Source organism: Colletotrichum siamense (genome assembly GCF_013390195.1).
Source record: "Colletotrichum siamense strain Cg363 chromosome Unknown KSG_Cg363_contig06, whole genome shotgun sequence".
Lineage (NCBI taxonomy): Eukaryota > Fungi > Ascomycota > Sordariomycetes > Glomerellales > Glomerellaceae > Colletotrichum > Colletotrichum siamense.
The window spans coordinates 1,689,102-1,701,008 of NW_023501019.1; the positions used below are offsets into that span (position 1 = coordinate 1,689,102).

Here is an 11,907-nt window from a genome sequence, read left to right on the forward strand (position 1 = left end):
GGCAGAAACCCCTCCCCTTCTCTCTTGTTTTATCGGCCGCCGCCTGCTTCCATTTCTTCTCGGCGAGGCGGGGATAATCCACTTGATGACCTAAGGTATCCCCACTCCTCACTCTCGTCTGCTCCCCCTGTCCGTCCTGCATGTGCCCCCTCGTGCCCAGGGAACACAATCCCGTACTTCGCACCCTATACGTCATCGTGCCATGAGAATGCGGTCCGGCCCCGCTGCTCGTTCGACCGCGGAGGAAAATCGCCGAAAACCCTACTGTTGCTCGTCCGCCTGTCGACGGAGGGCGAACCCCACCTGAAGGATCGCCGTTTCCCCGGGCACAAGGCCGCTGCCGTAGAGAGACAGAGGCAGAGACTCGAGCCAGAGCGCCGTCTAGACGCAACCGCGGGAGTATCCAGTATCAAGCAAATCAACGTGTAGGTCCTATGCAGGTGTCTCGCGTACATGACCTGTCTAGACAAACTCTGGGTGTTACAACCTCGATCTAACGGATTGCGGTCGCCCGGAATCCAGTCCGGTGCACCCAAGGCCAATCGAATACGACAACGAAAGAAAGAATCGCAGCCGGACAAAGCTATAAGTGAAGGGCTTGAGAGTCCTGTTTCATGGCTACCCCGGATCTGTAATGCTCGCAAGGACGACGGTTCGGCGCCGTCGCAACGCGTGGCGGCTTGAGCTGGCGACCAGTGCGCTGGTGACGGGGCTGGCTGTCCTGTTTCTTCTTCTTTCCCCTTCGCGCCTGACTTTTGCATGTTCCATGGGTTTGCCCTTTTCACCTCGGCCATGCTGCCTTCACGGACCCCTTTACAGAATTTTAAACATCGTCTCGTGCGCAATTGCCTTCAGACGCTTGCTGGGAACGCAATGCCCCCTCTCTCAGATGGAGGGCAACAAGCTTCTCCGCATACCGAAATAGCTAAACCCTCGGTGGAGAGTAACCAGGATGGTATCCTCATCCCCATAATAGACCTAGAACATTGACTGTACTGCGTAGACTTAGAGAACTGGACCAACAAGATCGTGGCAAGCAATTGCAAGCTTCCCCTCACGTTGGCCCCAACCATAACAGGAATAGACCAAGGGTTAATAAACGCCACCACGGCCTTTAGTCTAGTTAAACTTTCAACCTGCCGACGGTTTCCAAGTCTCTCTTCTTTCCCTGCTACGGAGGGGCGAGCGTCAACGCTTTTTGGTGTGATAAGGTGATGACCTCCAAGATGGGACAAAAAAGATTCACTCATGGGCCAGAGTGGCATGACCGCACGGAAGCATACATCACAAGAAGACAACAAGTAGCGACGTACATGACAGCTTCCTGGTGCAGCACAGGCAGCGCTAGAAAACGTTGGACCAACCTTTTGGCGATTACCGTTACAAAGAATCTTACATCTCAACTTTGAAAATAGGTGCCGAGAGGAAACAACCAATACGTCTGTGGCAGGGACGTCATGTTCTCCAAACCTACGTGCAACGGTAAAGCTCCCGTTCCAATTCTCCATGTCGAACGGCCCCCTTCCGAATAGCAAACCTCCAAGAACGCCGCACGCCGACCGTGCCGGCCCAGCCAAACCTGTCGCGGACCCCATTGCCAGCACACCCCTCCAAATGCCGGGATCAGTCTTTCGGGTAAGAGATAGACTTCATGGACATGCTTGGTGTTTTACCTTCCACGTTGCTATGGCTTGACTTCTCAGCCGCTCCGCGGAGGTGGAGGTCCCATTTTACCTGCACCAGTATCAACCTTTTTGCTGGGAGGCAGGTCGGGCTTCTTGAAGCCTCCATTGGACGAGCCAGCAACTTGCGTGAAGGTTCCTCCCTTGAACCATCGGTCCTCCTCGGCCTTCCGCTTTCGACTGAGTTCAGCCTGGACTTTGGGATCGACGAGCTCTAGACCCTGCACAGGAGTGAAGGCCAGTGACGACGCTGTGCCCGTAGGCGCACCAAGCGTCGTGCCGACACCTGACGTCCTGAGACCCTTGCCACGCAGGTCGATGTTGGAGTTTGCTTGCCCGAACCCTCGAAGGGATGATGCTGCCCCGTTCAGCGAAGTTGCGCCGCCCCAACCCTTGTTCTTGGCACTGAGCTTTGCCCTCGTCCGCTGGTCGATTTGCAGGTTGCGAATTCTGCCGTCGTTGGCTTGGCCGATCATACCAAGTCCTGCAGTGCCCTCTCCCGTGCCATAACCGACTTCTCTCTCCTCTTTACCAAATGCCATCCTGTTCTGCGCCTTGCGTAGCTCCGTCATGGCCGTAGCCTCCTTGGCCTTTCTAGCTCTTCTCCCTCCACGCTTGCGCGATGGTTTATCGTCAGGGACCGGAAGCGCTCGGGGGCCCTTGTTTGGTGGTGGTTCCGTAAGCTTCTCTAGTCGCTCGAGACAATGACCCTTGAGCTCTTCACCTGTCGAGCCGTCGGGACTAGAGTGAACTCGGTCTACACGAGCAGCGAGTAGAAGCTTTGCTGCGACAATGCGCATGGCCTGTTTCTTGAGGTCGTTGGGAATGCCTTGAATAATAGGAGAGTGATAGAGAAATCCCTGTTGACGAATGCCAATGTTGGTAGCCAGACCGGCTGCACCGGCTCCTTTCTTCGACCCCCAGGCAGCAATATTGCATGCGGGCGTCTTGGACAGACTCGTCAGCCCTCCAGCAGCATTCAACAGCTGCGCCGCAGTTAAAGATCCGATCATCGCAGTCAAATTCGGCGCGAAAAGGTTCATGCGCGACTGAACGTATTCTGTAAGAGTCTTTTTCGCCCTGTCCAAGGACAACACCATCTCGCATGCTCTCTGCACTCGCATGAGTTCATCTAGCGACATTTCACGACCTTTGGTCGTCGTGGCCTCCACCGTCACGATCATCAGGGATGGACCATCGAGTACCGAACGAAGTGACGCCTTAAGAGGGTTGTCTGTAGAATGCTGCAAAGTCTTGATGTTCTCCGAATCCAGGGGACCATTTCCTAAGATGGCCACGACCTTGGCGTACTCTAGCGGGTTGGTGATGAGCGTTTCGAGTTCGGGGAACCGGATCGAGTAGTGATCTCTAATGAATTTGTGGACGAGAACGATTTCGCTATCGATCAGCGTTGACAAACTATTCGATTGTGTCAGGAGATGGTATTCGGGGTGATCTTCGATATTGCCGATGAGCTGAGTCGGGGTAGGTTGCGACTGATAGTGTGCGATTCTCTGCAGCATTCGAGGTACGAAGTCAGGGCTAGTTCTCCGAAAACGAGATGTAAACACTGCTTCAATAGAGCCAGACGTGTTCAGTGGGTGTTTACTAACCTCTATAACGGGTTCCAGGGTCTGCATGAGACTGGCAACACTGCGAACATCGCTCACGCCGCCTAGTTGCATCTTCTCGACCTTGGACTTGGCATCCTCAGCGTCCTCGACAGTGTCGACGGTGCCTTTACTCACGCCAGCCATGACATCGTCATCTGCATCAGCTTCGATATCATCTGCGTCTAAGTCCATATCGTTTGACGAGCTGTGATTGACCGTCTGGTGCGCAAGGTCGAGACCCAGTGCATCATTGCCATCTTGCTGGGTCTCGTCGGCCTCCGAGCCAGAGTCAGCGAAATCGTTGAAAAGCTCCTCTGCAAGGGTAGCCATGGTGAAAGGTGTCGTCGCGTTCGCCGCGTCCGTCGCGCGTCTTCGTTTGCAAGTCAGCACGCGTACTGAGAGTCTGGCGCCGTGAAAATGATGAATTTGCTGTGACGAAAAGTTGTTTCCTGTGAGCCTTGCAAGGCTACGTTAGAGGCGAACTCGTGCCTGTGCTACCTACCTTGAGTGATCGGGCCCACTTTAGTTTAGGCAGGTGCAGGAGTTTGACGCAGGGGAAGGTACTCACAACCACCAACAACCTCACCCCTAACTTAGGTGCCTTAACAAACTGGGGAGATGCACTTACCTTCCCCAATATTGCAGCAGTAGATAGCTGGTCGATGGATATGTTTGCAGTAGTTCCGCTCCAACGACATAATACAGTCGACAGCCTCTTACAAATTTGAAATCTTCAATCAGTACTGTCAGGTATTGCTGGCAGACGCGGTCTTCAGAGCCCACCAGCCACTTCGTTATCGGGGTGGCTGATTATCCGATAAGAATGAGTGTGCTTTTTCATTGCCTGCCTGCAGGTAGGTCCAACCTTGGCCAAATTGCAACAACACCGTGTGGAGCAACAAGCTCAACGACAGCCAGTTCTCGGGATTTTCAGGAGCGCATGCTTCTCACATTAATCAGAATTCACGGCTACGCGTACCAAGCAACACCATTGATTCGACAACTTCGCCTGTAATCACCAGAATACTCGCAAGCGAAGCCTCCTGGGCACCCGCCGAAGTCATGGAGGCATCTAGAGGACCTCCGAAGGTCAAGAACAAGGCTCCCGCGCCGGTGCAAATATCCGCGGAGCAACTCCTGCGCGAGGCGGTTGACCGTCAGGAGGTCGCGTTGCAAGCTCCTACCCAACGTTTTGCCGACTTGGAGGAGCTCCACGAATTCCAGGGACGAAAGCGGAGGGAGTTTGAAGATTATGTCCGGCGCAACCGAGTGAACCTCAATAATTGGATGCGATATGCGCAGTGGGAGCTGGAACAGAAGGAGTTTCGTCGTGCGCGGTCCATTTTCGAAAGAGCACTCGATGTGCATCCTAATTCCGTTCCATTGTGGATAAGATACTGCGAATCAGAAAGTACGTACGAGCCCGCCAGACCTTGCTCGCATGGGACAATATCACTAACAGTCTGGCAGTGAAAAATGGCGATATTTCTCATGCTCGGAATCTGTTTGACAGAGCCGTCGCTCGGCTCCCACGCGTTGACAAGCTATGGTACAAATACGTTTACATGGAGGAGATGCTGGGCGAGATCCCAAAGACCCGTAGCGTGTTCGACCGTTGGATGCAGTGGCAACCCGACGAAGCCGCCTGGAGCGCGTACATCAAGCTGGAAAAGCGATATGGAGAATACGACCGAGCCCGCGACATCTTCGAGAAGTTCACACAGGTTCATCCGGAACCTAGAAACTGGATCAAGTGGGCACGGTTCGAGGAAGAGTTCGGGACCAGCGACATGGTGCGAGAAGTATACGGGATAGCCGTCGAGGCTTTGGGAGACGAGTTTGTCGACGAGAAATTGTTCGTCAGCTATGCTCGCTTCGAAGCGAAGATGAAAGAGTATGAAAGGGCCAGGGCGATTTACAAATACGCCATGGACCGACTCCCCCGCTCAAAGTCCATGGCCCTGCACAAAGCGTACACCACGTTTGAGAAGCAGTTCGGGGACAGAGATGGCGTTGAAGACGTCGTGCTCTCGAAACGTCGCGTCTTCTATGAGAACCAAGTAAAGGAAAACCCAAAGAACTACGATACTTGGTTTGACTACACGAGGCTTGAGGAGACAGCGGGCGACTTGGATAGTGTGCGAGATGTGTATGAGAGAGCCGTCGCCCAGGTGCCGCCTGCACAGGAGAAGCGATTTTGGAGGCGTTATATCTACCTCTGGATCAACTACGCCATCTTTGAGGAGCTACAGGCGAAAGATGTTGAGCGAGCTCGGCAGATTTACAAAGTGTGCTTGGAGCTCATACCTCACAAGAAGTTCACCTTTGCTAAGATCTGGCTCCTCAAAGCCCAGTTCGAAATCCGACAGGGCGAGCTCACAAGCGCTCGGAAGACGCTTGGCCAAGCAATCGGCATGTGTCCAAAAGACAAGCTATTCAGGGGATACATTGAGCTAGAACTCAAGCTCTTTGAATTTTTGCGGTGCCGGACGCTGTACGAAAAGCACATTGAGTGGAACCCGGCCAATTGCCAGACATGGATCAAGTTTGCCGAGCTCGAGCGAGGCCTCGATGACTTAGACCGGACGAGGGCTATTTTTGAGCTGGCCGTCAACCAGATGGTCCTAGACATGCCCGAGCTCCTGTGGAAGGCGTACATTGACTTTGAGGAAGAGGAAGGCGAGTACGATCGTACGAGAGAGCTCTACGAGCGTCTCCTCGAGAAGACGAACCATGTCAAGGTCTGGATCAGTTATGCCCACTTCGAGCTTAACATTCCGGAAGATGAGGAAGCGGAGGAGGAGGAATCGCCGATTAGCGATGTAGCGAAGGCGAGAGCGCGCAAGGTGTTCGAGCGTGCGCACAAGAGCATGCGAGAGAAGGACCTCAAGGAGGAGAGCGTGACACTTCTCAATGCCTGGTTGTCGTTTGAGCGAATGCACGGCGCTGAGGACAATGTGGAAAAAGTGCAAAAGCTGATGCCGCGCAAGACGAAGCGCAGAAGACGTCTGGAGGATGACAGCTTCGAGGAGTACATCGACTACGTCTTCCCGGCAGACGACAAACAGTCACAAAACTTGTCAAACTTGCTGGCCATGGCGCAGGCCTGGAAGCAACAAGGGGCAGACGCCACGACGTGAAAGCTGGCTAGGGGGGATTTCGACCATGTATCATACCTGTGCCAACGATATCATTCGAAGTCAAGATAAACTTCAAATCGTTGGCTCTACCAAAGACGGGTTCGGACAAAGTATGTCTCGTCTCATGTATTTGCCTAATCAATTCAAAGTTCAGACCACGGGAACACCCATCTGCCAGCCTTATTTTGTGAAGCTCGTGTAAGAAGCTTGTAAGATGCGGCGTGCTCGAGGTCGGACTGCTACGAGTGAACCATCTATCTAGAGCCACTATCACTCATTGGCTACGAAAACCATTGGATTCATCGAGATGCTGCAGATGCATTACCCAGTCATATGACACAGTGTGGCCAATCAAAACCTCAGTGTTGGAATGGGGCATGTATGGAGGATCACAACGGCAGGCACTCAAACAGATGGGACCACAATCCGTGGAGCTTCACCATGCATGATGTCATCGCCAGTCTAGCTCCTCAGCTGCACCCTATGCGACACCATGACGACGCCGCACTAAACACCTCAAGGCCGGCTGTCGCGAGCTCTCCAAGTGCTAGATACCCCTGGGTTTCGTATCGTGATGTATATCACCTCTGCTGGTATCCGAACTGGCGAGAAAGACTTTCAAACCATATCTCTTGGCTGCCTTGAATTCTTTCTGCTGGTGTGTCGCGGTTCGAGCAGAACAAGACCAGCACCAACGGCGCATATATCATTGTAGCGTGACACGAATTCGGTCTAGGCATTTTCATACCGGGTCCGCCCGCCCCTCATTGGTGAGAGCTCCCGACCGATCTGCCGGGCAGAGGAAGCGGAAAGCACACACCATGATATCTGGACATGCTGCAGAAGCAGGCCATGCCTCACGCCGATCAGGCAATTCTTCGCGGGGCGGCGCCAACTTCGCGTCCAGGAGACGCGGGATGGGATGTCTCGGAGCTGACCGTTTGTCAAACAGCCACCAAATCGCTTGCTTTCACACGGTACTTAGCAGTGGACGACATTGACAAAGGATTCGGCGGGTGGAAGTCGTGTCTCATGGCTCAATCGGAAACTACATAACCATCCCTGTATACAGCATAAACCAAAGAAGCCAGCCCTAGCAGAAAAGAGAGAGAAAGAGAGAGAGCTGAGAGTGAAACAAAAAGAGAGAAATGAAAAGACAGATAGAGAGAGCATGGGAATGGCCCATCGCAAATCAATCCATGTAGATTGGGCTGGCCGGGAACCAAAGTTTCTCCCATAGCCCCGTTCCCAAGAATGCACGTGTTGGCTTGAGTGACTGTAAGCTAAAAGCCGTCTTTTCCGTCATATCATCATCCCGCATTTCCCCAATCTTTCCAACGTCGTCATCCCTCACCGCCGCTCTGCGCTAGTGAAAATGTCCGGACTGTCTCAGGAACAGGGGTCAGCTCCCGCAGCGTTCTAGGCTCTGTTCGCTCCGCAAGTCAGTGTGAAACCTCGCCACACTCCTCCTGACCAGCACAGCTGGCCCCAATCGGACCCTGGCGATCGGTCTCGATCGTGGTTTCGAAGGGGCCATTCATGTCTTCGTTTTGCCCGAACCCCATGTCGGAAGATTCTCCCGACTGGTTCGACAGCCACCCGTGGGGACTGACGAGAGGAGAAGCGCGGCCAGCGCCGCAACGCCTGGCAGTTGTTGGCCGATTAATGACGGCGACGGTCTGTCACATTGAAATGATAATCAGTTATAGTTCGTAGTACAACAGAAATTCCATGTGTAGATTCTGCAACAAAGGGGAGAAGGGGAATCCATCTATCTGAGTGAACGCAATGCAAGGCAGCTGATGTGAAGATTTTCGTGGAAAGCCAGTTCTACATCTGTTGCTCCCATCCAAAGATTCTCCTGTCTTCCTTGACGCGCAACTGGTGTGTCATCATGTCTTGTGCTCATGTCGTTAAGTCGTCATATAATTTTGATACCATTTTGAAAGTCGTAAGAATGTTGTGTGTCGTTGGCAAGTGGTGTGCGGAGGCGTGGAAGCTGCTCATGGGATGGCAACGCGGATGCCCGATCGATTGATCGACATTGCAGCCCTGTGCCTGTACTGGGCAGTTTTCTCATGGACTTCCCTCATCTCCTGTCGTAACCAACAGGAGGCGCTGGCAAAGGACCCGCAGAATAAGGGTTCCCGTCCATGTAGACAGATCCGTAGTCATAACGATCTGTCCGCGGAGAAGACGAAGTATACCAGTCATCGGCCCTGCCGCGTCTTCCGCCATCACTGCCGTTGAGCCGTCTCTGCCTCTCAATTCGTTTTTGGTGTCGAACGGCTTTCTCATGTTGAAATTGCTTGCACTCGTGCGTCATCTCCTTGGCTTCCTTGAGCTCAGACCAGGCACCCTTGATACCAAGAGCTGCGATTCCGACAGAGGCGGCATCTTGCAGCATTGCCTTTGTCTTGAGCTTCTTGGCTTCTTCTGGACTCAGCCGGCCCTCCCTCACAGCCTTCTGCCGTGCATTGCGTTTTTCCATACTCTGATAGACCCCATGTGCTGCGTGTATGGTGGCAACGGCCGCAAGGCCTGTTGTGATCACTTGCTTACCTCTCATCTTTCTTGCCCGCTTCTCATCATCATCAGAATCCCCGAGGTCGGAGTCTGAGCTTGCGTCCGATCGTGCTCCCCTGCGACGGGAGCGGTCCCGACGCCGGCCGCTCGTGTAAGACGATCTATCGTCATCGTATCCATCGCGCGTACTACGGGCGTAGCCCCTGTCGTAACCGTCATCATACTCGTCGGAATACTTGCGGCTCAGGCCGCGGCGGGAGCTTCGATCGTCGTAGTAACTGTCGTCCCGAGCATGTTTGTCTTTCTCTCTGTCGTCGGGATCACTGCCAAGGCCGATCTTGGCGAGCTTCTTCCGAGCTGAGTCCACAACGCTGCGGCTTCTGCTTCTGTGACGTCTGCCGTCGCGGCTGGACGCTCGGCTGTCGTAAGAATCGGCGCTACGGCCGCGGCTACGAGAGCGAACGTTCTCAATGGCCTTCTTTGCGCCGAAAGCACCTAGTCCGGCCGTGGCCAGAGCTGCCAGCCCTGGTCCGCCGCCCCCGCCGTCGGAACGAGCGCGAGATCGAGACCTGCTTCGGCCGGTCCTGCGATCTTCTTCGATATTACGCTTGGATCCGTTGATAACGCGGTTGCCTACGAGACCGCCAATGACAGACTCGGCCAAGCCCAGCTTACTCTGCTTCTCTCCGCTCTGCGCGGCATCAATGGTAGCCGCACCAGCAGCGGCAGTGAGAATACGCTTGGTCTTCTCGCCCTTCCAGCCACCGGGCTCCTTGGCGACACGGAAAGCCTCGGTGGCTCCAGCAATTAGAGATGCCATGGCGGCCTTTTGCATCTTGTTCGCAGCCTCTCCACCGGGACCGCGCGACTTGGACCGAGAACCTCTAGAGTCTGGGCTGCCACGGCGGCTTCTCGTGTCGCTGCGGCGGTCATCGTGGTGACCACCACCGGCAGCGCCCGTGAGAGCCTTGACAGCGACTCCCAGACCAGAGGCTGCTAGGGCGTTCTCGAGAAAGGACTTTGATCCTTTCTTCTCCTTCTCACCGCCTTCATCATCGGAGTAGTACTCGGTGACTTTACCATCGCGGCCACGATGCAAGACGTACGTGGCGTTTCGCTCCTCCTTTTCCTTGTGCTTATTGTAGAACTCAGCACCCTGGTAGCCAGCGAGTGCGCCGGCAGCACCAATAGCAGCGGATGTCAGGTAGTTGCGCTCAACGTCGCCGCCATGGTCTTTGGCCTCCTTCCGATCGTAGAGCTCCTTGCCACCGAAAGCCAAAGCAGCACCGGCCACAGCGGCTAGAATCTTCTCTTGCTGATTGAGAACACGCTCGCGTGATCTCTTTTCCTCCTCGTAATAAAGGCTGCCAGCCTTCCTGCTGCGGCGGTCATAATCGCGGTCGTAGTAGCCACGGTCCCGATCATCGTGACCCCGGTAATCGTCGTAATATCCAGGTTCGGCTGAACGGGTTCTCCTTGCGTCTCTGTATCCTGGGGGAGGGAAGTCCCGGCGAACCTCCTCGACCGAGAGGTCACTGTTTTCCCGAGCCCTGGGAACCAGTTCGCGAGACTCGTAAACCCTCAGGTAGGGGTCGTCGGCGTAGCGGGGGTCGACTCTCTCCTCACGTCGCTCCTCGCGGACATAGCGGCGAGTGCGGTGAGGTTCGTAATCGTAACTCATGCCGTCAGAGAGGGTAAGGTGAAGGAGCCAAGAAGGTCCGTCAAAAAGGTTGGCTGTGTTGGCGCGGGGTATAAGATGGGTCTGGTGGGAGTTGTACGAAGTTGAGTTGCAGGATTGATCACAAAACGGGTGGACGTCAGTGCTGATGGAAGATATGTCGGTATGTTGGTCTTGTGTGTCAGGCTGCCGCTTTGACAGTCCTTTTGCGTTTATGAAGTGTTGAGGACAGAAGAATGAACAGGCGAGTCACGGAGAGTAGAGGTTAGGTAGGGAGGAGGGGAGCCTAAGAAATGATGACCGCAGACCGGGGGGAACCAGGGCTGGAAGTGGTGGAAGTGGGTGGGGAGGCAAGGGTCCAGCAGGACGGGAAGGAAAGGCAAATCAGGCGTGGAATGCTGAACAGTTCAGGCAGAGCAGCCAGCCAGAAACACGCAGACCGGGCAGGGCAGGGCATGGCAGGGCAGGACGGGCAGGACGGGCAGGGTTGGGACACTGTGGGTGACCACCTATGGACATGGATGCAAGTGCTTGACGACTCAGCATTGCAACTTGCAGCAGGCACTGGACGGAGTGTGCGGGATCCAGATCAGTGCAGCACAGCTGGAGCATCATTGGATACCGGCTCGTCGCTGAGGGAGGGAATATGCCCGCCCATCTAAACGAAGCAGCCAGGCAGTCTATTTGCAGAGTCATTTGGGATTTCAACACTTGTTGGGCCAATCCAGGCAAAATGGATGGCCCCGAGACCGAAAATAGTGTGCTTTTCCCCCGTGGTGTTTGGTTTTATTTTTTCTGGCTATTTTCATTCATGCCGGAATTGGCCCCATGCCCTGATTGACTGCTTGGGTATCAAGCGGGACGCCAGCCAGGCTGCCTAGTGCGCAACGACGCTGGCTTAGTGCCCATCTAAGTGGCTGCGAAGACGGGTGTTCCATGCGACAGGCCGAAGGACGTCGGCGCAAGGCGAGGGCGATGTGTGGTTTACCGAGTCTTGGTTGCGAGCAAGTGGAGGTGATGGACGGTCAAAGAAGACAGACAGACTCTGGAGGCCCCAAACCTGCAGCAAACGTCTCTGCGCGCACATGGTTTTGCTTATGCCGCTGGCCTTGCCTTAGGTTGTACGCAGTAGAGCACTCCGTAGGAGGCCCCCCGTATTCCTGGCGGTGCAGCTGGGATACGCAGCGCCCTCCACCGACCTGCGCAGAACGGTGGTTTCCATGTGACCAGTGAGTCCCGTCGGTGGAAGATGATATCATAATGGGAGG

General features: G+C 54.7%; 3 protein-coding genes across 3 annotated transcripts; 1 reads left to right on the forward strand and 2 right to left on the reverse strand.

The window, feature by feature from the left end:
• Positions 1 to 1,699: 1,699 nt before the first annotated feature.
• On the reverse strand, positions 1,700 to 3,625 carry prp31 (Pre-mRNA-processing factor 31; the record flags this gene model as incomplete). The annotated part of the gene is made up of 1 exon (XM_036641304.1): positions 1,700 to 3,625. The coding sequence occupies one exon, from the start codon at positions 3,623 to 3,625 to the stop codon at positions 1,700 to 1,702; it is 1,926 nt and encodes a 641-aa protein (XP_036493749.1).
• A 732-nt stretch (positions 3,626 to 4,357) lies between these two features.
• On the forward strand, positions 4,358 to 6,435 carry clf1 (Pre-mRNA-splicing factor clf1; the record flags this gene model as incomplete). The annotated part of the gene is made up of 2 exons (XM_036641305.1): positions 4,358 to 4,706; positions 4,766 to 6,435. 2 exons carry the CDS (start codon positions 4,358 to 4,360, stop codon positions 6,433 to 6,435), a joined length of 2,019 nt encoding a protein of 672 aa, XP_036493746.1.
• A 2,089-nt stretch (positions 6,436 to 8,524) lies between these two features.
• CGCS363_v009457 (uncharacterized protein) lies at positions 8,525 to 10,642 on the reverse strand (the record flags this gene model as incomplete). Its single annotated transcript, XM_036641306.1, has 1 exon — positions 8,525 to 10,642. One exon carries the CDS (start codon positions 10,640 to 10,642, stop codon positions 8,525 to 8,527), a length of 2,118 nt encoding a protein of 705 aa, XP_036493747.1.
• Between the last annotated feature and the right edge of the window lie 1,265 nt (positions 10,643 to 11,907).